This window comes from Zootoca vivipara, chromosome 12 (assembly GCF_965207765.1).
Source record: "Zootoca vivipara chromosome 12, rZooViv2.hap1.1, whole genome shotgun sequence".
Lineage (NCBI taxonomy): Eukaryota > Metazoa > Chordata > Lepidosauria > Squamata > Lacertidae > Zootoca > Zootoca vivipara.
In genome coordinates, this window is record NC_142595.1 from 16,824,569 (window position 1) to 16,846,269 (window position 21,701).

The 21,701-nt window shown below is 48.3% G+C and overlaps 1 protein-coding gene across 1 annotated transcript; it reads right to left on the minus strand.

Moving 5' to 3' along the window:
* Positions 1 to 397: 397 nt before the first annotated feature.
* RRAS (RAS related) lies at positions 398 to 12,065 on the minus strand. The gene is made up of 6 exons (XM_035134408.3): positions 11,762 to 12,065; positions 9,198 to 9,285; positions 7,449 to 7,551; positions 5,171 to 5,279; positions 3,199 to 3,317; positions 398 to 1,970 (listed from the first exon to the last, which is right to left on the minus strand). The coding sequence occupies exons 1-6, from the start codon at positions 11,864 to 11,866 to the stop codon at positions 1,883 to 1,885; spliced, it is 612 nt and encodes a 203-aa protein (XP_034990299.1). The 5' UTR covers positions 11,867 to 12,065; the 3' UTR covers positions 398 to 1,882.
* Between the last annotated feature and the right edge of the window lie 9,636 nt (positions 12,066 to 21,701).

Sequence of the window (21,701 nt, forward strand, 5' to 3'; positions counted from 1 at the left end):
ATGGATAGATCACCTTGAGCACCTATGCTGGTCACTAAAGTCCTGTTGACCTGAGCGCTCATCGTACCTCAGTTAGCCATTTTTGCCACGGTTGGTGTGAGCTGGATCCCACGTGTTTGGAGGGCCGATTCCCCATTCCTGCTCCACGGGCTACATCCCGAGACTCCCGAGGCAGCCTGCTCACCCTTTAAATGTGGATGGACCATATCCAAGGGGCCACACTGAATGCAGCTCCGTGAATGTCTACTCGGAAGAAAGTTCCACTGAGTTCAAGGAGAACTCGCTTCTCAGGTAAGTATCAGATTTTACCCTGAATGTCTCCATAGCGTACTCAGTACTTTCTGCTTCCTGACCCGCCCAATTTTGTGCCGCCGCCACAAACAGCAACACACACTGATTTGGGAAGGACTCCCCTTTTATTCAAAACCACTTCTAGGTATGTGAGAATTTCACAGCTTCCTACCCTAACATTTCACGGCCCTTCGGCCCCACCGTTTGCAAAAAAATAAAATAAAACCCTCTGTACCATGTGTGTGTGTATGTAGATTACATATAATTGCCAACAGAGAAGACTTCCTACAGCTGACAATGCAGACTCTATTCAAGGATGGCTTATGCCACAATTAATCTGTTCATATTTAAAGTGCCACAAGATGATGGTGCATGAATAGGTGGTAACTCTTTGGTGCTTAACAAGCTGGAATTATCTGCAGCACGGTGGCAGGGGAACTGGCAGAAGTGACCTTCACACGCATCCCTTAATTCAGGCATCCCCAAACTGTGGCCCTCCAGATGTTTTGGCCTACAACTCCCATGATCCCTAGCTAAAAGGACCAGTGGTCAGGGATGATGGGAATTGTAGTCCAAAACATCTGGAGGGCAGAAGTTTGGGGATGCCTTCCTTAATTGCTTGCAGGGGGAGATGCCTTGCATTTGGGCAGGATATAATTTAATTAATGACCATTTGCTCTTTAGGTTGCAGGTAGAGGATCTAAAATGGGTAGATAGGCCATGGGTTCATTCAACCCCATCCCAGACAGGTTTTTTTTGGGGGGGAGGCAGCCTCCCCACAAAACTTACTTTTTAAGAAAAAGATTGCTTCTTTGGGTCCCCTACTGTAACGTGATGCTGCTAACCTATTTTTGTTTTGGACTACAACTCCCATCAGCATGTGTTCTGGCTGGGACTCCTGGGAGTTGTAGTCCAAAGCAGCTGGAGGGTACCCAAAAAAATAATAATTCCTTGTTAAAAAAATTATTTATTGACCGCTCCTATTAATCATGTGCTGTGCATAATGATGGCTGTGATTTCTTAAAAAATAGACGAACACCCCTTTAAATGCATTTGTACAATACAGCTTTGGACATGTACATAAAAGTGTGTATGTGCAAAAAGCTTGCTGCCTCTGGCTGCATTGAAGAGTCTGAGCCCCTCATTTTCCTGCCCACTCTCTCACCCACCCTAAAACCTGGTGTAGGAGATTCCCCTTCCTGCCAGTTTTCTCGGAGGACATAACGGAGAAAGGTGGCGGAACAGGATAGGAAGGCAGTGCACACTCCTCCCCGCACCTTGTCCCAGTCATCATTTATATATATAAAACCTTTTTTCCCTGTCTATTAAGTGGGTGTGGAGGGGGTACATGATTTATCTGCTTCCTGACCTGTTCCAGTTTGCAGGAACTCTGCACCAGACATATTGTAGTATTTGGACACAACTGCAGAATACACATTGCCAGCCCTTGTTGCATAGGTGTGAGGGGGTGAGAGGTGTGGGGAGTTGGAGAGAAGAAGGGAGAAATCCTGCTGCGCCCACTCCTTAGGAGGGAACCTGAGCAGTTGGCTCTTCCCTTTCCGGGCTTTGTAGCTTGGTGTGGGAAGGCAGTTTACAGCAGGGAACAAGGGCAGCCTTTGCTTTCTTTCTTCTTAGGGCTGACAGCCGGGGCAGGGGGGGATTCCAGCTCATGAAACCTCCTGCAAATCAAAAGAGGGAAGAGGTGAAAATTGGGGCAGGAAGCAGAGAGAGAATATAGCAAAACAAAACAAAAAACAAACCAGCATAGCTCTTATCAGCTGTTATCAGATTCTCAGGAAAATGCAAGGTTTTCTCATAAGTTCTGAGATTGCAGGCGGTGGGATGGATGACCCTAGGATACCCTTCCAACTCTACGATTTTACTCTATGACTAGGTCACAGGCAGCCCTCCAGTTGTTGGAGTACAATTCCCATCAGCCCTAGCCACCATTGCCTTTGGTCAAGGTTGATGAGAGTTAGTCTAACACAGGCTAACCCCAAACTTTGGCCCTCCAGATGTTTTGGACTACAGTTCCCGTCCTCTCTGACCACTGGTCCTGTTAGCTAGGGATCATGGGAGTTGTAGGCCAAAACATCTGGGGATGCCTGGTCTAACGTCTAAAATAACATCATATTGGGTACCCCTGAACTTGGTGGCCAAATTTAGCAAGGCTCTTCATTGGTGGATCTTGAGGATCTAGTAAAAGTAGATACCACAAGCCTCAAATCTGTTTACCCCTAGGCTAAGGACATAGGGTTATATATATATAAAAAGTAAATCAACTTTCACCAAGCTGTGTTGGCTGGGGCTGATGGAAACTGCAGTCTAAATTATTATCAGCAGTAGTATTATTTCATTTATTTATTACATTTGCATACGGCCCTATACCCATAGATCTCAGGACTGTTCACAACATAAATTACAAAATAAAAACACAGGATACATAATAAAAACAAAAACAAAGACAACCCAATAATCTGAAACATCTGGAGGGCACCAGGTTGAAGTAAATAATGAAATACAGTACAAATAGTCACAAACGGCCTCCATATTGAAGTTACTATCAAAGGAAACTGCTTCCCCCAGGCTTTGGGGAGCCAGTTTTATTATTTATTCATTATACAGTCATACCTTGGATCCCAAACGCCTTGTGAGTTGAACATTTTGGCTCCCAAACGCCACAAACCTGAAAGGGAGTGTTCCGGTTTGACGTCGTTTGGAACCCAAACGTCCAATCAGAAGCTGCACCTTGGGTTTCCAAATGTTTTGGAAGTCGAACGGACTTCTGGAACGGATTCCATTCGACTTCCGAGGTACCACTGTATTTGACACCCCGCTAAAAAAATTTTTTGCCTCAAAGCAACCGACTTAGTCACAGCATATCCAGCAAGTCACTTGTCCTCTTACCTGATGGCCCTGACCAGCTCATAGAAAGATTCATCCACGTTGAGGCGGATTTTAGCAGAGGCTTCCATGTACGGGATCCGATTCTCCCGGGCAAAGCTGAGAGCCTCCTCCTTGGGTACCTGGATGGGAAAAGCAGCGATGAGAAATAGCAATGGATACCGTTACACGCCGGAAAAGTGCAGTTGCGGTGGTGGGAGGGAGAAAAAGTGGCGGCTGGCATTGGGTAGTTGTAATGTTTGTTTATACAGCATCAAGCTAATTTGTGGTCCCTGCCCCACATTTTTTTAGGGAACTGGAAATGTGGAGATAGTGAAGGGGCATGTAAGAAGGCATGGGTGCTCACAAAGGTAAATTTTCTCTCAGCCAAGCTCCCTTCTAATTTTGGAGACCAACTGGGGCAAATACAACACTGCTCCCTGCACACCATATAAAACGGCAATTATTCAATTTTATTTATTATCATCTATTATACAGTGGTACCTCGGTTTACAACCACAATTGGTTGCGGAAGTCTGTACTTAAACCGAAGCGTACTTAACCTGAAGCGAACTTTCCCATTGAAAGCAATGGAAAGTGGATTAAAAACACCCCCTAAAACAGCAACTTAACACAAATTTTACTGTCTAATGAGGCCATTGATCCATAAAATGAAGGCAATAATCAATGTACTGTACTATAAAATAATTAAGACAGTATTGTAGATGAAAAAAATTAACATTTTTTTCTTACCTGGGCTGATGATAGTCATTGTTTGGATAGGGGCTCAGGGTCCTCTTCCACAATCACTTCTCTCCTGCCATTCCGCAGCTGCCCAGAGCGTCCACAACTGGGCCGCAGCTGTGGAAGCGCTCTGATGGCCCCGCGAAGGCCCGGCCTCCGGGAGGCATCGGAGCGAAGGCCCGGCCTCCGCGAAGGCATCTGACGCTCCGGTGCGGAGGCCGGGCCTTCGCAGAGCCATGGGAGCGCTTCCGCGGCTGGGCCGCGGCTGCGGAAACGGTCCCATGGCTCCGCGAAGGCCCGGCCTCCGCGATGGCATCAGAGCGTCGTAGACCTCAGAAACCTCGGTTTACTTACTTCCGGGTTACGATTGTTCGTAAACTGAAAATTCATAAACCGAGGTTCCACTGTACTTATTAGTTGCCCAGATTTGGATGACCTGCTAAGGCAAATCACGGCTCAGCTCAGGGCAGCAGCAGAACGAGTGCCGGAGGAACCAAGTGGTCATCATCTCCCTGTAGAAGTCCACCCACCTGCCTGTTCATCCTAAGCCATGGTTTGGCTTAGCATCATGTAGTCAGAACTTGCAGCAGATCAAAACAAATGTAGCAGCAGCCAAAGTAAAAGATGTTAAATCAGAGATGGCTTAACCCAGGCATCCCCAAACTTTGGCCCTCCAGATGTTTTGGACTACAATTCCCATCTTCCCCGACCACTGGTCCTGTTAGCTAGGGATCATGGGAGTTGTAGGCCAAAACATCTGGAGGGCTGCAGTTTGGGGGTGCCTGGCTTACACCTGTGGCCTTCCACATGCTATTGGACTCCAGTTCCCATCAACCCCTGCCAGCATGGATGATGGGAATTATAGTCCAACAACATATGGAGGGTTGACGGCTCCCTCTCCCTATTATCCATTACAGCCAGCAAGGATAAAACTGGGTGTGAAACACAGAAAAATCCCCCATCAAAATAAAAGTACATCCCATCTCTGACAAAGAGGGAAAATGGGAAAGCATTCAGGAGTTGTGGCGCCACCACAAAAATGGCCTTGTCTCTCAAGCTCATTTCTTGCCAAATCTCCCTAGAGCAAGGCCTTATACATTTATCTTAATTCTCACCCAGGCCTGTATGGGTTTCCCAAATTGAGACTGCAGAGAGAGGATTCAAAACATTATTGACTCACGTACCAACCCAGAGTCCCACCAATGCAGAGACTGATATCACGCTAAGTGATTGAATGTTACGGAAGGCTCACCTGCCGATAAAGGTCAAGGTCAGCCTTATTCCCCACAAGGATCATGGGAAAGTCATCACGGTCTTTCACTCGAAGTATCTGAGTGTGAAACTTGTGGATCTCATTGAAACTGTGGCAGAGAGGCAAAGAAGTCAGGTGAGACCTTTCAATAAGATACTCCCTAAAAAGGACACTGTTTTAACTTTGGTTAAAAACTACTAAGGTTAGGGGAACTGGAAACATCGGGTGTGGCTAACCCAGGGTCAAATCATTTCTTAACTGTAAGCTTACTGGACAGACTAGAATAGGTTACTCTCAGTCTCAGTTTGCCCAGCTGTAAAATGGAAATTAGAACAGTCTGCTTTGATGTTGTGAGGATAAACAATATAGAATACTAGTGGATTTTAGCCCGTTTAAAAACGGGCGCTAGAGGAAGCGGCCTGCCGGGACTGGCTTGGCGGTGGCGGGTCTTCCCGCCACCACCAAGCCAGTTCGCAGCGGGGGCTTTTCGCCGTTTGCCTTCCCCTGAGGGGGAGGCAAACGGCGAAAAACCCCGCCGCGCCGCAAATCGGCTCCGGGACTGGCTTGGCGGTGGCGGGTCTTCCCGCCACCGCCAAGCCAGTCCGCAGTGGGGGTTTTCGCCGTTTGCCTTCCCCTGGGGGAGGCAAACGGCGAAAAACCCCGCCGCGCCGCAAATCGGCTCCGGGACTGGCTTGGCGGTGGCGGGTCTTCCCGCCACCGCCAAGCCAGTCCGCAGCGGGGGGTTTTCGCCGTTTGCCTTCCCCTGGGGGAGGCAAACAGCGAAAAACCCCGCCGCGCCGCAATTCGGCTCCGGGACTGGCTTGGCGGTGGCGGGATGTTCCCGCCACCGCCAAGCCAGTCCGCAGCGGGGGCTTTTCGCCGTTTGCCTTCCCCTGGGGGAGGCAAACAGCGAAAAACCCCGCCGCGCCGCAATTCGGCTCCGGGACTGGCTTGGCGGTGGCGGGATGTTCCCGCCACCGCCAAGCCAGTCCGCAGCGGGGGGTTTTCGCCGTTTGCCTTCCCCTGGGGGAGGCAAACAGCGAAAAATCCCGCCGCGCCGCAATTCGGCTCCGGGACTGGCTTGGCGGTGGCGGGAAAAAGGGGAGGAATTCCTCCCCTTCTTCCCGCCGCTGCCAAGCCAAAGCGGGCCTCCCTCCGCGCCCGCTGCCGCTTCGGCTTCCTCGGGTTCCCCGAGGAAGCGCCGTCCCATGCCGGAGGTGTGCGGCAAGGCTGCCGGGGGGGGGAGCGCTTCTCTCCCCCGCCGCCTCACCGCGCACCTCCAGCATGAGACTGGGCTTCGGAGCGGCGGTTGGCGGAGCGGCAGTTGGCTGTTCCCTGTGTCCCGAGAGCACGGGTCCAATCCCTGTGTCCCTGGTTGTCCCTCCGTCCAATCCCTGTGTCTCTGGGGGACATGCGCAGTACCCCAGGGACACACGGGACATCTGGACGCAGGGACAACATGGACATTATTATATAGGATTCTGCAGAGTACATGTGCAATGTAAGCTATTAACTGGCAAAACTCATTTCAAAACTAGATCTTTGCATCTTTTAAAAATGATTAAATGTACATGTCATAACCTCATAATTAATAGAGGTTTTATTAATGTTTTAAATTTCATATACAGTGGTACCTCTACTTACGAAGTACTCGACTTCCGTATTTTTCGAGTTACGAGCGGCAAAAACGGCCACACGCTTTTTTTCGACCTCCTAAGGGAAACAGTGGCGCTTTTAGATGCGGTTTACTCGACTTGTGAATGTTTCCGTTTCCCCCCCTTTTTTTAAAAAAGGGGAAGCCGCTTTTTTGACTTCCGAATTTTTCGACCTACGAAGGTGCCTTCGGAATGGATTATCTTCGTAAGTCGAGGTACCACTGTATTGTGTGTTTTATTGCTGTAAGCAGCTTTTGAAATCTACGTGATGAAAAGCAGGATATCATGTTTTAAATATACAAATAAGAGTCCTGTTGAGCATTCTGGCAACAGTGCTTTCATTCAAGTAAATGTAGGTGTTTAATTTGGCACAGCGAGGTGTTTTGTTGTACCTGGCATTATCAAAACTTGGTGTCCTAGCGAAGCGCCAACCATTCTAAACCAACTGCAAATTAAACACCCCCTCAGAACAGTTCTTTCCAGCTCACCCAGCATTTCTGAGCACCAGAAGAAAACACACCAACCCAACTCAGAACCCACAGAAAGCTCTTGCCCCCCCCCATCCTTTGACCACTGAACTGAGAGGACAGGACCTTCTAATGTAGCCATGGCTTGGGTCTTACCTGCCACGATCATTGATGGCATAGACGAGGAGGAAACCTTCCCCAGTACGCATGTACTGCTCTCGCATGGCCCCAAACTCCTCCTGGCCAGCTGTGTCCAGAACTGAAATCATAAGGGAAGCAGTTTAGATCTGAATCATTCCAAATGTGATGGATGTGAAACAAGACAGCCCTCTGGGATTGATTGGGTCCACCAAGCCTCCCCATTGGGTCTGCGACGATGCCTTGGCCTAGACATGCTCACCTGCCCTACACCCAACGTCATAGATGACGCCAGGTGTGGGGCAGGTAAATATCACGGACTCCAATTCCCATCAGCCCCAGCCAGGAGGGCCAATGGCCAAAGGTGGTGGGATCTGTTGTCCAACAAACGTTTGGAAGGCACAATGTTGGCTATCCCTGCCCTACATTCATGTGCTCTCCCACATTAAAACAGACAAACAAAATATTCCCTGCAAATAAGAAGCAACCAGCACCACCCCTTCCATCAGCTAGTTTGTGGGGCTAATTTGCTATTTACAGAGTTTAGGGCACGGGTAGGCAAACTAAGGCCCGGAGGCCAGATCCGGCCCAATCGCCTTCTAAATCCAGCCCGCGGACAGCCTGGGAATCAGCGTGTTTTTACATGAGTAGAATGTGTCCTTTTATTTAAAATGCATCTCTGGGTTATTTGTGGGGCCTGCCTGGTGTTTCTACATGAGTAGAATGTGTCCTTTTATTTAAAATGCATCTCTGGGTTATTTGTGGGGCCTGCCTGGTGTTTCTACATGAGTAGAATGTATCCTTTTATTTAAAATGCATATCTGGATTATTTGTGGGGCATAGGAATTTATTCATCCCCCCAAAAATATATATAGTCTGCCCCCCCCACAAGGTCTGAGGGACAGTGGACTGGCCCCCTGCTGAAAAAGTTTGCTGACCCCTGGTTAGGGTCATTGTCAATTTGGTTTTAAGTGCAAAACTGGTACATCCACCTGGAGTTCAAAGTGGTACACTCCACTCTAATCACCTCTTTACACTACATTTGCAGACCAGGCCAAAACCATTATGACTTCTTTATATTTATTTATTTATTCATATTGTTGTTTTATTGCTATGGCCGGTGGCTGATGCAAATAAAGATTCATTCGTTCATTCCTATGTCCTTCTGATATTGACATGCACCCCTACTAAACATGTACCTCCTTTCACCTTTGAGAAAAAACAACAACATTGGTTCCAAATTCCTTTATGATCCCCCACACCCAATAAGTGCTTCCAGATCTTTAACCCTTCTGTCCAATCAATGACGTCATCAGGAAGGGACAGCTTTCTTGCGAGTTTGTTGCAATAAAGTACTTGGGACATTATACCTGTTTGAACTCTCTCAATACGGCACTTCACATCATATTGTTCCCAATCATCCCTTTGTCGTTGGACGATTCTCCTCTCCCAATACATTCTGTCTAAATTCCCTTCCTCAATTTGCTTCTTATGGAGCCGTTTGTCACACAAACTGAATGCCCCCCCCCTCATTTGACCACTGATGGAGGACACTAGAGATGGGGAAAGCATAACAAAGCCCCCTCCCACAAAGCAGTGGTCCTGATACACTCAACGTTCATCCATCCCTTTATAAGCAATGCCAAGGAAGGATGCTGCCCATTGCAGAATGCTAGGATCACTTTCTCCCAAGCTTCTGTCTTCCTCAAAACATTTGCATGCTGCCTCCACATCCCCTGAATAGGACACCAGCCCAGTAATACTCACTATCCAGCCGTGTGGAGGTGCCATCGATGTTGCAGATTTTTGTGTACGAGTCCTCAATTGTGGGGTCATAGTCTGAGACAAAATACGACTGGGGGGTGGGGAATAATGGGCAAGGGAGAAAGGAAGGATGTTAAGGATGACAAAAGAACTGACCTTGAAGGCCCTTGCTACTCCATAAGAGCAAAAACAGGAAACCCTACCCCCAGTATTGATCCTATGTTTCCCCATGAGAACCATAGTTGTCCAGCTCAAGAGTTCCTTCAGGTCTCTTTGACATCAGATCAGTAATTTGGTCACCAGAGGCGACTAGGAATTCCATGCAGGCGAGTGAATGGGCTGGCAGAGGAGAATGAGATTGCGTTCTGTTACTCCCTGGCCAGCAGGGAGATAAAGCAGGCTGCTGGAGGGATGGATCTGGCAAAAGGCCGTTTTTAAACTATCCTGCTAGGAAGTTAGTAGCCTGGTTTTCTTCCCCATGTTGGCTGCAGAGCAGAACCTCTCTCCTCCATGGTCGTCATGGGATAGCTCAGCTGATAGAGAATAAGACTCTTAAACTCAGGCCTGTGGTTTCAAGCCCCATGTTGGGTGAAAGATTCCTGCATTGGAGGGGGTTGGAATAGATGACTCTTGTGATCCCTTCCAACTTTTTAATTCTATACTCTCTTAAAGGTAAAGGTAAAGGGACCCCTGACCATTAGGTCCAGTCATGACCGACTCTGGGGTTGCGGCGCTCATCTTGCTCTATTGGCTGAGGGAGCCGATGTACAACTTCCAGCTCATGTGGCCAGCATGACTAAGCCGCTTCTGGCGAACCAGAGCAGCACACGGAAACGCCGTTTACCTTCCCGCCAGAGTGGTACCTATTTATCTACTTGCACTTTGATGTGCTTTCAAACTGCTAGGTTGGCAGGAGCTGGGACCAAGCAACGGGAGCTCACCCCGTCGCGGGGATTCGAACCGCCGACCTTCTAATCGGCAAGCCCCAGGCTCTGTGGTTTAATCCACAGCACCACCCGCGTCCCTAACTCTCTTAGCAGACCACTAAAATGAAACAGAAGCATGCTAATAGTGTCTGTGGCTTTATTTGCAAGGATCTCTGCAGTCTGCTACACAAAACTTGGATTCTGGTCCTCCCTTCCCTGAAGAATATACCATTGCATTCTTAAAAATTTATAAAAAGGTTTGCCTTTCTGGATCTGAACCAAATTTATAAAATAATGCAAGCCCTGCTTTGCTGCATCAGAGCCAAAGGTCATCTGATCATTTGAAACTGCCTGGTCCACCTAGCCTGCGCACATCAGCTTTGAACAGTGGCTCTCCAGGGTCTGAGCAGAGATCCCTTCCCAGCCCTCGCATGCAAGATCCTTTAGCTGAAAATGCCATCCAGCCCAGCCCTTGTTTACAACAGGGGCCAGCTGCCTCTAGAAAGCTCACAACCGCAGTGTGGTGCTGATGGTCCCATTCCCTTTCCACTCCATACCATGGATAACTCCCCTTCCCCAACCACCTAGGGGCCAAGGTCCCTTCACCCCCCAATAATATTTGAGGGCCCCCCAAATTTGATCGGCATTGCCATTCAAACAGTGTGCCTGTGCCGTGTCTTGTGATCAATTAAGCGGGGCGGGGCTTACCTGCCCCCAACCCCATATTTTATTCAAGCTGGCACCCTTGCCCACCCTCATCACCTGGTTCCCAATAGGGGAGGTTCAGGAGGACTGCCATCTCAGCCTCTCCAGAGGAAGCATTTGGGGCTGCTCAGAATTGAGCAGCAAGCCCCAATCGCCCTTCCCCATTCACCGGGAAACATCAAAGCCCTTCTCTCTCTCACCGTGAATCTTGGTCAGGCATCCCCAAACTGCGGCCCTCCAGATGTTTTGGCCTACAACTCCCATGATCCCTAGCTAACAGGACCAGTGGTTGGGGAAGATGGGAATTGTAGTCCAAAACATCTGGAGGGCCGGAGTTTGGGGATGCCTGATCTTGGTTATCGTTTTTTGGGGGGGTGGGGCAGCCACGGGATCGGCTTAGAAGAGGCTTGAGAAACTTGTGGGACTACAACTCCCATCAGCCCCAGCCAGCGTGGCCAACGGTCAGGGATGATGGGAGCTGGAGTCTATCAACATCTAAAGGTCCACAGGGTTCCCTTAGGAGAAATCTCTGCCTCCGCCGCTAGGGGGAAACAGGCGACGGGGATCCTGCGCACGTTTAATCGGAGCCCCACCGAACCTCCACGGGGATTACTCCCGAGTAAACGTGCACACAGCGTCGGCAGTCCGGACTTGCTCAAGCCAGGCGGCTACGCACTTAACGCTTCTCTTGGGGAGGGAAAGCGACCCAGCAAAGGCGGCAAAACTTCCTCCCAGTTTTTTTTTTTTTTAAATTATCATCATCATCAACACCGCTTGGCTCAGGTTTCGCTTTCACCACTGTCCTGTGTCACCTGAACGCGAACTTCTGCGCGGAAACATATGGTAAAGTTTGGGGAGGTTTTTAATATATATTTTTGTCGCCATCTGCCCACCCAGCCCCGCTCTCCCGCCCTCGCCTTCTTGGGCTCTCCATACCTGGATGAATTGGATTGTGAGGGCGCTCTTGCCCACGCCGCCTCCGCCGACCACAACCAGCTTGTATTTCTCCAGCGGCGCCGCGCCTTCCTTGGGATTCATCATGGTCGGGAGCGGGACCGGTGGGGAGGAATCGGCTCGGTGAACTCAGAAGCCCCCCAGCCCTGCCTCTGCCATCGCCGGCTACCGTCCCTGCCGCCCCTCGAAAGATGGCTGAGATCCGGGGTGGGCCCTCCTCCCAACACGATACGAATCGGCGCTCCGAGAAGCGAAGCGCGGCGATTCCCGGCCGCTCCGCTTCCCTATTTGGCCAACGGGAGCCGCTGCGGGGCGGGTCCCACGTCCGGAACAAACTCCGCCGGCCCCCACACTCCGCCCCCGCCCCGGGGTAGTGGGCCCCGTCGCTAGTGGCGGAGGGAGGCGCTCGGCGGGCAGGGAGGAGGAGGGCTGCTTCTCTCCGATCCTGCGCTTTTCTCCCCAGGACGCAAGGCGCGCCTTCGGAAGCGCTACTCCCTTTCCGCAAAAGCGCAAAGCAAAAACAAGATCGGGTCAAAACAACAACAACAACAACACGGTTACAACCCTGCGATTTAAAAATTCACACTGACCCTGGAGTGACGGGACTCCTGGAAAAAAGCAGGGACTGTGCCCAACAGGAACTAGTAACTTGCTAAGTGCTTTGCCACTCAGAAGAGCCACAGCAGCTTCCCACGTGGCGGCCTCTCGCTGACTTTCTAGGCGCGCCCTAAGCGTCGCCCGCGGCTTGGGATTCTGCTTTGCGGGGTGGCGGAGAGGTTTGGAGTTGGTCTTTTTGGCGCTTGGGCGGTGGGAGGCGGGAAGTGGGTGCTGATCCTTTGGGTGTTGATGATGATTCGAGGTGCATCACAACATCGTAGATTAGTCCGTGAGACTTCATTCCCAATGTGGCGCACATAGGATCGGTTGCAGCCATAGCTGTTTATAATAGTTTTTTTCGGGGGGGGGGGCTTAGGGGTGCCCCAAACCGTATAACACGCAGCGCGCATACACACCATTTGAATTGCAATGCCCAGTGCTTTTTTTCTTTAAAAAATGTTTAGCGGTACTCTCATTTTGACTCAAGAAAATCACCATTTTATAGTTAAAATCAGGGAAAATAAATACAGTAAATGGACAAAAGGTTTAGGGGTATGCGTAGAATACCCCTAAGAAATACCCCCAGAAAACTAGCACTGGCAATGCCTCTCAGCTGGGGAGTGAGGCTCAAATAATTTATGGGGCGGGGTGGCGAATGGACCTCGGCCCCTATGATTCGGAGTCCGGATTTCTGGGTCCTTTGGAAGTGCAGGGAATTGGCCAGCTGTAAGGCTGGGTCCCAACCGCTCTTTTCACGTTGCACTGAGTGCTGGGCGCTAGGACCCAGCGCGGGGCGTGGCGCGCGGGGCAAGGAGCCATGAGCTCACCACCACATTCCTTTCATGTGTTGTGCGAAGGAAGTCGAGGCACCACCCGCTGCTTGTTGCCTCCCTCCCTCCATCCATCCCGCCAGCTGCCTGCACTGGACCCTCCTTGCCATGCACCGAAGAGGAGAGCTCGGGGATCGGCGGAATGCGCTGGCTTTTCAACTTGGCACCTTGTTCTAGCGCACAGGCTGGGCTCAGATTCTGCAGATGTGGAAACAGCGGCGTTCTTCTGGGAAACAGCAGCAAGAGTTCCACTGAGCCTGGGCTGGTACTCAGGGAAGCACAGATCTATTTTAGAAATGTTTGTGCAAAACAAAGGGCCGCTTTTCTGAGGCCCAGAATAAGTTTTTTTTCATACTGCCTAGTGTTTGTCTCTTATTGAAGAAGGGGCGGGAAATCAGAAATACAACAGTACTAAGGTATAATTGGAGTGCACATGCTTTGCACCATCCTTGGACAACCGTATCAAAGCAGTTTTAATGTTACAAACAACTTTGTTATCTTTTGTGATTTAGAAATACTTCTATAGATATTTAAAAGGGACCCAGGTGGTACTGTGGGTTAAACCACAGAGTCTAGGGCTTGCTGATCAGAAGGTCGGCGGTTCGAATCCCTGCAATGGGGTGTGCTCCTGTTGCTCGGTCCCAGCTCCTGCCCACCTAGCAGTTCGAAAGCACATCAAAGTGCAAGTAGATAAATAGGGACCACTCCGACGGGAAGATAAATGGCGTTTCCATGTGCTGCTCTGGTTCGCCAGAAGCGGCTTAGTCATGCCGGCCACATGACCCAGAAGCTGTCTGCGGACAAACTCTGGCTCCCTCGGCCTATAGAGCAAGATGAGCGCCGCAACCCCAGAGTCGGACACGACTGGACCTGATGGTCAGGGGCCCCTTTACCTTTACCTATAGATATATAATAAACCTGGCTCCTTACAGATGTTTTGTACTATAACTCCCATCAACCCAGCCGGCGCATGTCCAAAGTACCTGGAGGTTGGTGAATTATGGTTTACAGAGCCAAAGATCAGGACGTTGTAGAAAAACTGCACTCTCACCATGTGTTACAGCAGGAGCAAACTAGGCTTTATTTCACCCCAGTCAAAGCAGTTTGACACACACCCTATGCACATTTGCGTACACACACACACACAGGCTGGGAGCCTCAATGGTGCCCCTCGGGAGGCTTCCTTTGGGGCAAAAAGCCTGGTTAGCCCTTGCCCCATAGCTCTGGCTACAAACAAGTGGCCAACTCCTCTGGATCAGCACTACCAAAGACTTAAGCAGGATCTAAGAGGCTTGATAGGCTACAATAGCTCTTGGTAATCTTCAGGTCAGGAGTGTGTTATCCATAGCCAGTATGTATTTATATTTATATTTTTATTTATGTTTGTCATTTGGGTTTATTATTTTTATAACAAATTTTATTGATTTATTGATTTTCAGCATACAACACATAAGAAAATAAAGAAAATTCTATAGATATACTGAATTCCTCCTTTTCCCAATCACTCCCCCTTAGTTCTGGTTTTATTGATTTCTTTTAGAGTTTGTAGAAAAAGTTTTTATTGCTTTTAGAGTTTCTATAGCTTCATTGTTTTTTTATAATTTATATATTTTTTGTATTGTATATCATTTTTATCTTAAAAAGAATCCAGCACTTATTATTTTATTTTAAAAAGCACCACATTATAGGCAACATTACCAGATTGCTTTAGGGCTACAGTTTATCTCTCAGCCCATACGTATCTGCTTTATTTATTGTATACTGCTTCAGTGCTCAGGCTACAAAATGGTTTATCATTTTTTTAAAAAATAAATGAATGATATATGAAAAATACAATACAAATTCCACATTCAAAATGAAACAATTGTGATTTTTGTTAACGATACTGTTAAATAATAATAATTTCACATGTCATTACATAGTTAGGCAGCAGCAAGTATCTCAAAAACTGCACGTAAGTAAAATAAATAAGAATTGCAACAGCACATCATATACAGATACAGAACTTCAGCATACATGAAGGTACATCAAAATGAAACATAATTACAGTGTGTGTCATCCTGACAACCTCATAAACATAGCAAAAGCTACATATAATGGTACAATCACCAAAATAATTCACTTACACGTTCACACGACACAAAATGAATCGAAATGCACAACTCCACTCAACAACCACACTTTCCTTACACCCACCACCGCAGTATAGTCACTTAGCAATTGCTTTGGTAAAGCACTCCTTCAGCTAACCGCTAATCTTGCACAGAAAAATATTTCTGCTCAATAGGTGCAATCCAAGAACAGCAGGGGGAAAAAAATGAAATTCATTACGTATGATTGTGTGGCATCCGACTCGTTATATGTTCTGTACTCCAGGTTGTTGGTTGTAATTCTTATAACTCAAAAATGTATAAAAACGTATTGTTTAAAAAGGCTCCTCTGTTGCAATCTGCTGTACTTTAGTTAACTGTATATATAATCTCGGATTCTTGTAAACTGCTTTGGAAGGCGGCATACTTGAAATGCAGCATACAAATAAACAATATTTTAAAAAGCAAAACCAAAAATTTGATTAAAAAGGCACCCAAAACCAGGCAGATTTTTTGTTTTTTTAAGTTGCCTTAAGGAAGTAGAATTAATTAAAAACTGTGAGTCGTCTTTACCATGCAGAAAGAAAGGCCATCGCAGCGGGCAGGATGGGTCTTGGTGTGGCTGTGGGCTATGATTCTGTGGCCAGCAACTACATAGTTCATGCAAAACCATTTGCAGTCGTTTTCGGTCATCAACAGCTATCAGTCAGTCAATCACCCACTTCCACCACCCTTCTGAGTGATCTCCCCTCCCCCTCCCCACCCCTCCCCACCCCTTCTCTACATAAGTGCCTGGGGACTTCTATTTCACTGTATCTGAAGAAGTGTGCATGCACACGAAAGCTCATACCAAAATAAAAACTTAGTTGGTCTTTAAGGTGCTACTGAAGGAATTTTTTTATTTTACTTCGACCCAGACCAACACGGCTACCTACCTGTAACATAGTTCTATGAGTGGATTTCATTGAAGTGCAGGAGGGAGCTGGATGACGATAGGCCCAGACTTTACTTAGCTTCCCCAAATGGACTCCTAGCAAGTTCCATTGCTACTGCTGTTGCACTTTGCACAAACACAGAAAACCCTCTTGCTTGTAAGTCCAGCGCCATGGGCGTAGGCAGGGGGGGCAGGAGGGGGCAGCTGCCCCCCCTAGAAGCAAAAAATAATAATAATGTATTTTACAGACCATAACCAGCACTTTTCCCCTCCAAAAACTGAAGTGGAAAGGGCTTTGCTTTAGCAAGAGCAGCTAAGTCTCCACTTGCTGGGGGGGGGGGGGACACAGCAGTAACAAAAACACATCAAATAAATAAAGCAAAGTGGCTACCAGTAGTTAAGCAGTTAAGACAATGGAGCATATATCCCCAGGCAAGATTCGATAGCTGACCATTTCACCCTATTGTTCTTAAGTGGGAGTTGTTAATGAGCATTCAGGAGCATTAAGAGTTCTATTGGCGATTTAATGAGGGTGCAGACTCAGAGGATTCAATTTGACTAAGGTGGCTCTGCAAGGCTAAAAAGAAGTGAATAAGAAAGGGGGGAGGCTGTAGCTTTGACAGACACAGTGATGTTTATAAAAAGCATTGGTGTTCCAGTCTGCCCCTCCTCCTGCATCTGTATACTGTAAATCAGGGGTGGCCACCTCCCAAGAGACTCTGATCTACTCAAGAGTTTAAAACTGGGGGTGATCTACCCCCTTTTAGGGGGTTCAGGTCAAAGCTGTTGAGTTTTTTTTAAAGGAAGGGAAGCCCTGTTTTTTGGGGTTTAGGTCAAACTTGTTGAGCTTCTTTTAGGAGGGAGGGAGGCCCATTTTTGTTTGGGGCTTCAGGTCATAGTTCAACTTTTTTGAGGGAGGAGGAAAATTTTGGGTGAGCTTTTTTTAGGGGTGCCAGTGACCTACCAGTGATCTACCACAGACATCCAGTGATCTACTGGTAGATCACAATCTACCTGTTGGACGTGCCTGCTGTAAATCAAGCAGAGAGAAAGCTGCTTACAAGGCTCCTGTACATGCAGAGTTCCAGCATCACAGCGTCACCCAGAGGCACCCACAAATATGAGTTATCCCTCTCTCTATTTCTTCCTTCCTTCCCTCCCTCTTCCATCCTTAATAAAATACGGGGGGGGGGCAGATAAGCCCCACATAGAAAGCCCATCAACATGGGGGGATGACTCTTTCAAATACGGTATTTACCAGTAATTGGGGGGGGGGAGGCACCTAGGCCTCTAGGAGTTGGCTGCTATGCCTAGGAGTAGGACAATTCAAGAAAGCAGAACGATGCATATGGTATGGTAATATATCAATAGAATCGTAGAATTGTAGTCGGAAGGGACCACAAGGGTCATCTAGTCCAACCCGCTGCAATGCAGGATTTTTTTCCTAAGGTGGGGCTTGAACCATGGTTGAAATATTATGCTGATATGCAGCAACGCCTCGGAGCCGTCGTGGCTGCGGCCATGCCTTGCCTCGCCCGCCCTGCCACCCCCTCTCGCCTGCCCGACCCTCCCGTCCTATTGCTGCAGAGTTCCAGCATCACAGCGTCATCCAGAGACACCCACAAATATGAGTTATCTCTCTCTCTATTTCTTCCTTCCCTCCCTCTTCCATCCTTAATAAAATACGGGGGGGGCAGATAAGCCCCACATAGAAAGCCCATCAACATGGGGGGATGACTCTTTCAAACACGGTATTTAACAGTAATTGGGGGGGGGCACCTAGGCCTCTAGGAGTTGGATGCTATGCCTAGGAGTAGGACAATTCAAGAAAGCAGAATGATGCATATGCTATGGTAATATATCAATAGAATCATAGAATTGTAGTCGGAAGGGACCACAAGGGTCATCTAGTCCAACCCCCTGCAATGCAGGATTTTTTTCCTAAGGTGGGGCTTGAACCATGGTTGAAATATTATGCTGATATGCAGCAACGCCTCGGAGCCGTCGTGGCTGCGGCCGTGTCTTGCCTCGCCCTTGCCCGCCCTGCCACCCCCTCTCGCCTGCCCGACCCTCCCGTCCTCTCCAGCCAAGCAGGGTAGCCGCCAACGCTACCAGCCCCAGAAGCACAAGGTGGCCGCTGCTGCCGCTGCCACGATGTCATCAGGCCCGCTGGCCCTTTAGCCCCGCCCACTTCGTGGCCCCTCCCCTTCCATGCCTTGGCCCCGCCCCTGAACAACCATGGCTTGCCCCTCCCTAGTTTTGATCCTGGCTACGCCCCTGTCCAGCGCCAAAGGCTTGCTGTTCATTTATCTTGCTATAGCCTTCCTGCAGTAGCTTTCAAGGCAGGGCAACTAATTCAGATAGGCCAGTGGTTATGGGAGGAAGCTGTGCACACCGAGAATCCATGTGGATGGATTCATCTGCACATGTGCTGGAATCCAAGTGCAGCTTTTACAGACTTCTGTAGGAAGGGGTGCTGAAATGGGAAGAAATCTAGTTCATTTGTACCTTTTAAAAAGTACATCCCCTTCACCACCACCAAAGGCCGAAGAATGTGGAGCAATGTTTTATCAATGACTAGCTGGCCCGGCCACACGTTGCTGTGGGTTTTTGTGTTAAATGGACCTTCAGAGTCTCCCTTTAGAGTCCCCTCACCTGCTCTGTCCCAACCCTGACTCCCCTACTGTAAGTTTCAAAAATAAGACTCCCCCACCGACACATGTTCCTGAAAATGTCCCCACCCCCCAATGCTTTGGCTGACTCAGGGTCCTACCCCCCCATGGCTATGTGTTTTCCCCCTCCCTTTGTTGTGCCTCATGCCTGTGATTCCCCCACCCTGTGAAAGGCCCATATTCTGTTTGTTTTTGCCTGTGGCCTACTGGGCAATGCAGCGGCCTACTCAGTTTTCCCTGTCCCAAACCACCCCCCACTGCTTTGGCTGACTCAGGGTTCTCCCCCCCCCCCATGGCTATGTGTTTTCCCCTCCATTTGTTGTACCTCATCTCCTGTGCCCCCCCCCCCGTTGTGAAAGGCCCTATTCTGTTTGTTTTTGCCTGTGGCCTACTGAATGGTGCGGCCTACTCAATTTTCTCTGCTTGGCAATGCTGCGGCCTATTTAAAAAGCTGGGCCTTGTTGCTGCAAAAGGACTGTTTTCAGTTGGTGACTGTGGAATTTTGTGATGTCATCTGGTGGCGCAGCTGTGGAGGTGGCAGGGTGTGATCTGCCTTTCTATTCGATGCTGCTGGAGTCTTCAGAGCTTCTGGTGGTGACGTCTAATTTGGGCGCCACTTTTTTGTGTTTAATCATTATTTCAGGTGTGAAAGGTGTGGGTTTTTTGGGGGGGATTTATGCCAGATCCCTCCCTGATGGGCATGGAATATTGTGGCCAAATTTGTTACATTACGGTTCAGCAGTTACGGAGAAAGGCTGTGACCTCCGTGCGCGCAATGCCTACATTTTTATATAGATACAATAAAACAGGGACTGTTGTTGATGTATAGGGACAGCTGGAAAGTATGCATCTGTTGTGACTATAAAACAGCTAGCTACGAACCTCAATTCAGTAGCTGCAGCAGCCAGAAACGGAAGACATGCTTAATTCTATAAAAGCCAATAATTGCCAACATCTGAAGCTGAGGACCTTCTCAGTTGTGGCATCCTGGTAGTGGAATAAGCCTTTCTACAGTGGCTTGCCTAATGATTCCTCCATGGACTTTTTTTGCTGCCAGCTTTACCATTTTATTCACCCAGGCCTTTCAACATCCTGCATTATTTAAAGCAAGCTTTCAATGTCTGAAATTAAGTATCACTTTTATAATCTGAGCTGCTAACTGGCTTCCTTTTTTAATTTCTTTTTAATTTTTGCGGTGAGAAATGAAAGAGTTTTTTGTTTTTAAAGCTGCATTTTAGTCTTTGTATTGTATTTTAGGATTGTATTTTTATTCTTTGTTGTGAATCTCCCCGAGGATGTGCATTGATAGGAAGCCATACAAATGTGGTTGGTAAATTAAACAACCGCCAGCACCATGTCAAGCATTGCCCAGCCCACAAATCATCTAGAGAAGACTACACTCAACAGGACTACTTCTGGGCACCATAATTTAAGAAGGATATTGACAAGCTGGAACGTGTGCAGAGAGGAGGGCGAGTAAGATGACTAAGGGTCAGGAAATCAGGTTTCTACAACATGCAATGAGGATTTGTCATATAACAATGTTAGTGTTATTTGCAGGTTTTGAGGAGATATTTTATTGTGCTGAACCCAATGGAATCCTGCATAATAGCAAATCAAGGTTTGAGAATTTGAATTTGGGTCTGGAAATCAAGCCTTATGAGAAGCAGTTGAGGGAGTGGTTGAGGGATGTTTAGCCTGAAAAAGAGGAGACTGGGAGGAGATGTGGTAGCCATCTTCAAATACCTTAAAAAGGCTGCCACATGGAAGATGAAATAAAATCCTTCCAGTAACACCTTAGAGACCAACTAAGTTTGCCATAGGTATGAGCTTTTGTGTACATGCACACGAAAGCTCATACCTATGACAAACTTAGTTGGTCTCTAAGGTGCTACTGGAAGGATTTTATTTTGACTACGTCAGACCGACACGCCTACCTACCTGTAACTAGTATATGGAAGATGGAGCAAGCTTGTTTTCTGCTGCTCTGGAGGGTAGCTTCAAGTTACAAGAAAGGGGATTCCAACTAAGTAACAGGGGAAAGTTTCTGACGGCAAGAGCTGTTGAAGAGTGGAATGCTGGAATTCCCTTCCTTGGAACTTTTTAAGCAGAGGTTGGATGGCCATCTGTCTTGGCTGCTTTAGCATCCATGCACGGCAGGTGGTTGGACTCGATGACCCTTGGTAATCCCTTCCAATTCTGATTCCATGTTGCTTGCAAGATCTGCCTGCATGTGACTATTTATTATTTTGCATGTGACGTTATTATTATTAAAATGTGATATTTCAATAAGATCCCACCGCTTTCTGCGTGTGCATGTGTGTTAATTACATATAATCACATCTCTAGTGATACGCCCACAGCGCTCGGTGAATTGCGGGTCAAACCCGATCTCTCAGCGCGCCCGTGATGTCATCAAGGAGTGGCGTTCCCCTCCCATGACGACATGCCCTTATCTCTATGGATACGACATTGCCGCTGCGAACGGGCCTTGCCCCACCCAAAAAGATTCCACCTCCCACAACTCCCGAAGGACGAGCCCGTCGCAAAGCATTCTGGGACAAGACAGGGGCGCCGGGAACTCCTGCTCCACAATCCCGTTGCGACTCGAGCTCGGAAACGGGCTTGTCCAGGGCCGGAAGTCCAACCCCCTCCATTCGTACGTTCGAGGAAGTGAGGCGTCTCCCCAAGAGTTGTAGAAAAAGCCAAGCTCCTCAGGCAGCTCTCACTTCCGGCTCCCGTTAATTTTTCCCCTCCATGTGCGGGGTGGGGGCAAAGGATGCCGGACACTATATTGGA

Bases quoted from the DNA above. Each gene is read 5' to 3' on its own strand.
- RRAS (XM_035134408.3), bottom strand. From the start codon at position 11,866: ATGATGAATCCCAAGGAAGGCGCGGCGCCGCTGGAGAAATACAAGCTG. The intron at 9,286-11,761 runs GTATGGAGAGCC...CCCACCCCCCAG, and splicing joins TCACAATCCAATTCATCCAG to TCGTATTTTGTCTCAGACTA. The intron at 3,318-5,170 runs GTGAGCCTTCCG...TTTCCCATCCAG, and splicing joins ACCTTGACCTTTATCGGCAG to GTACCCAAGGAGGAGGCTCT.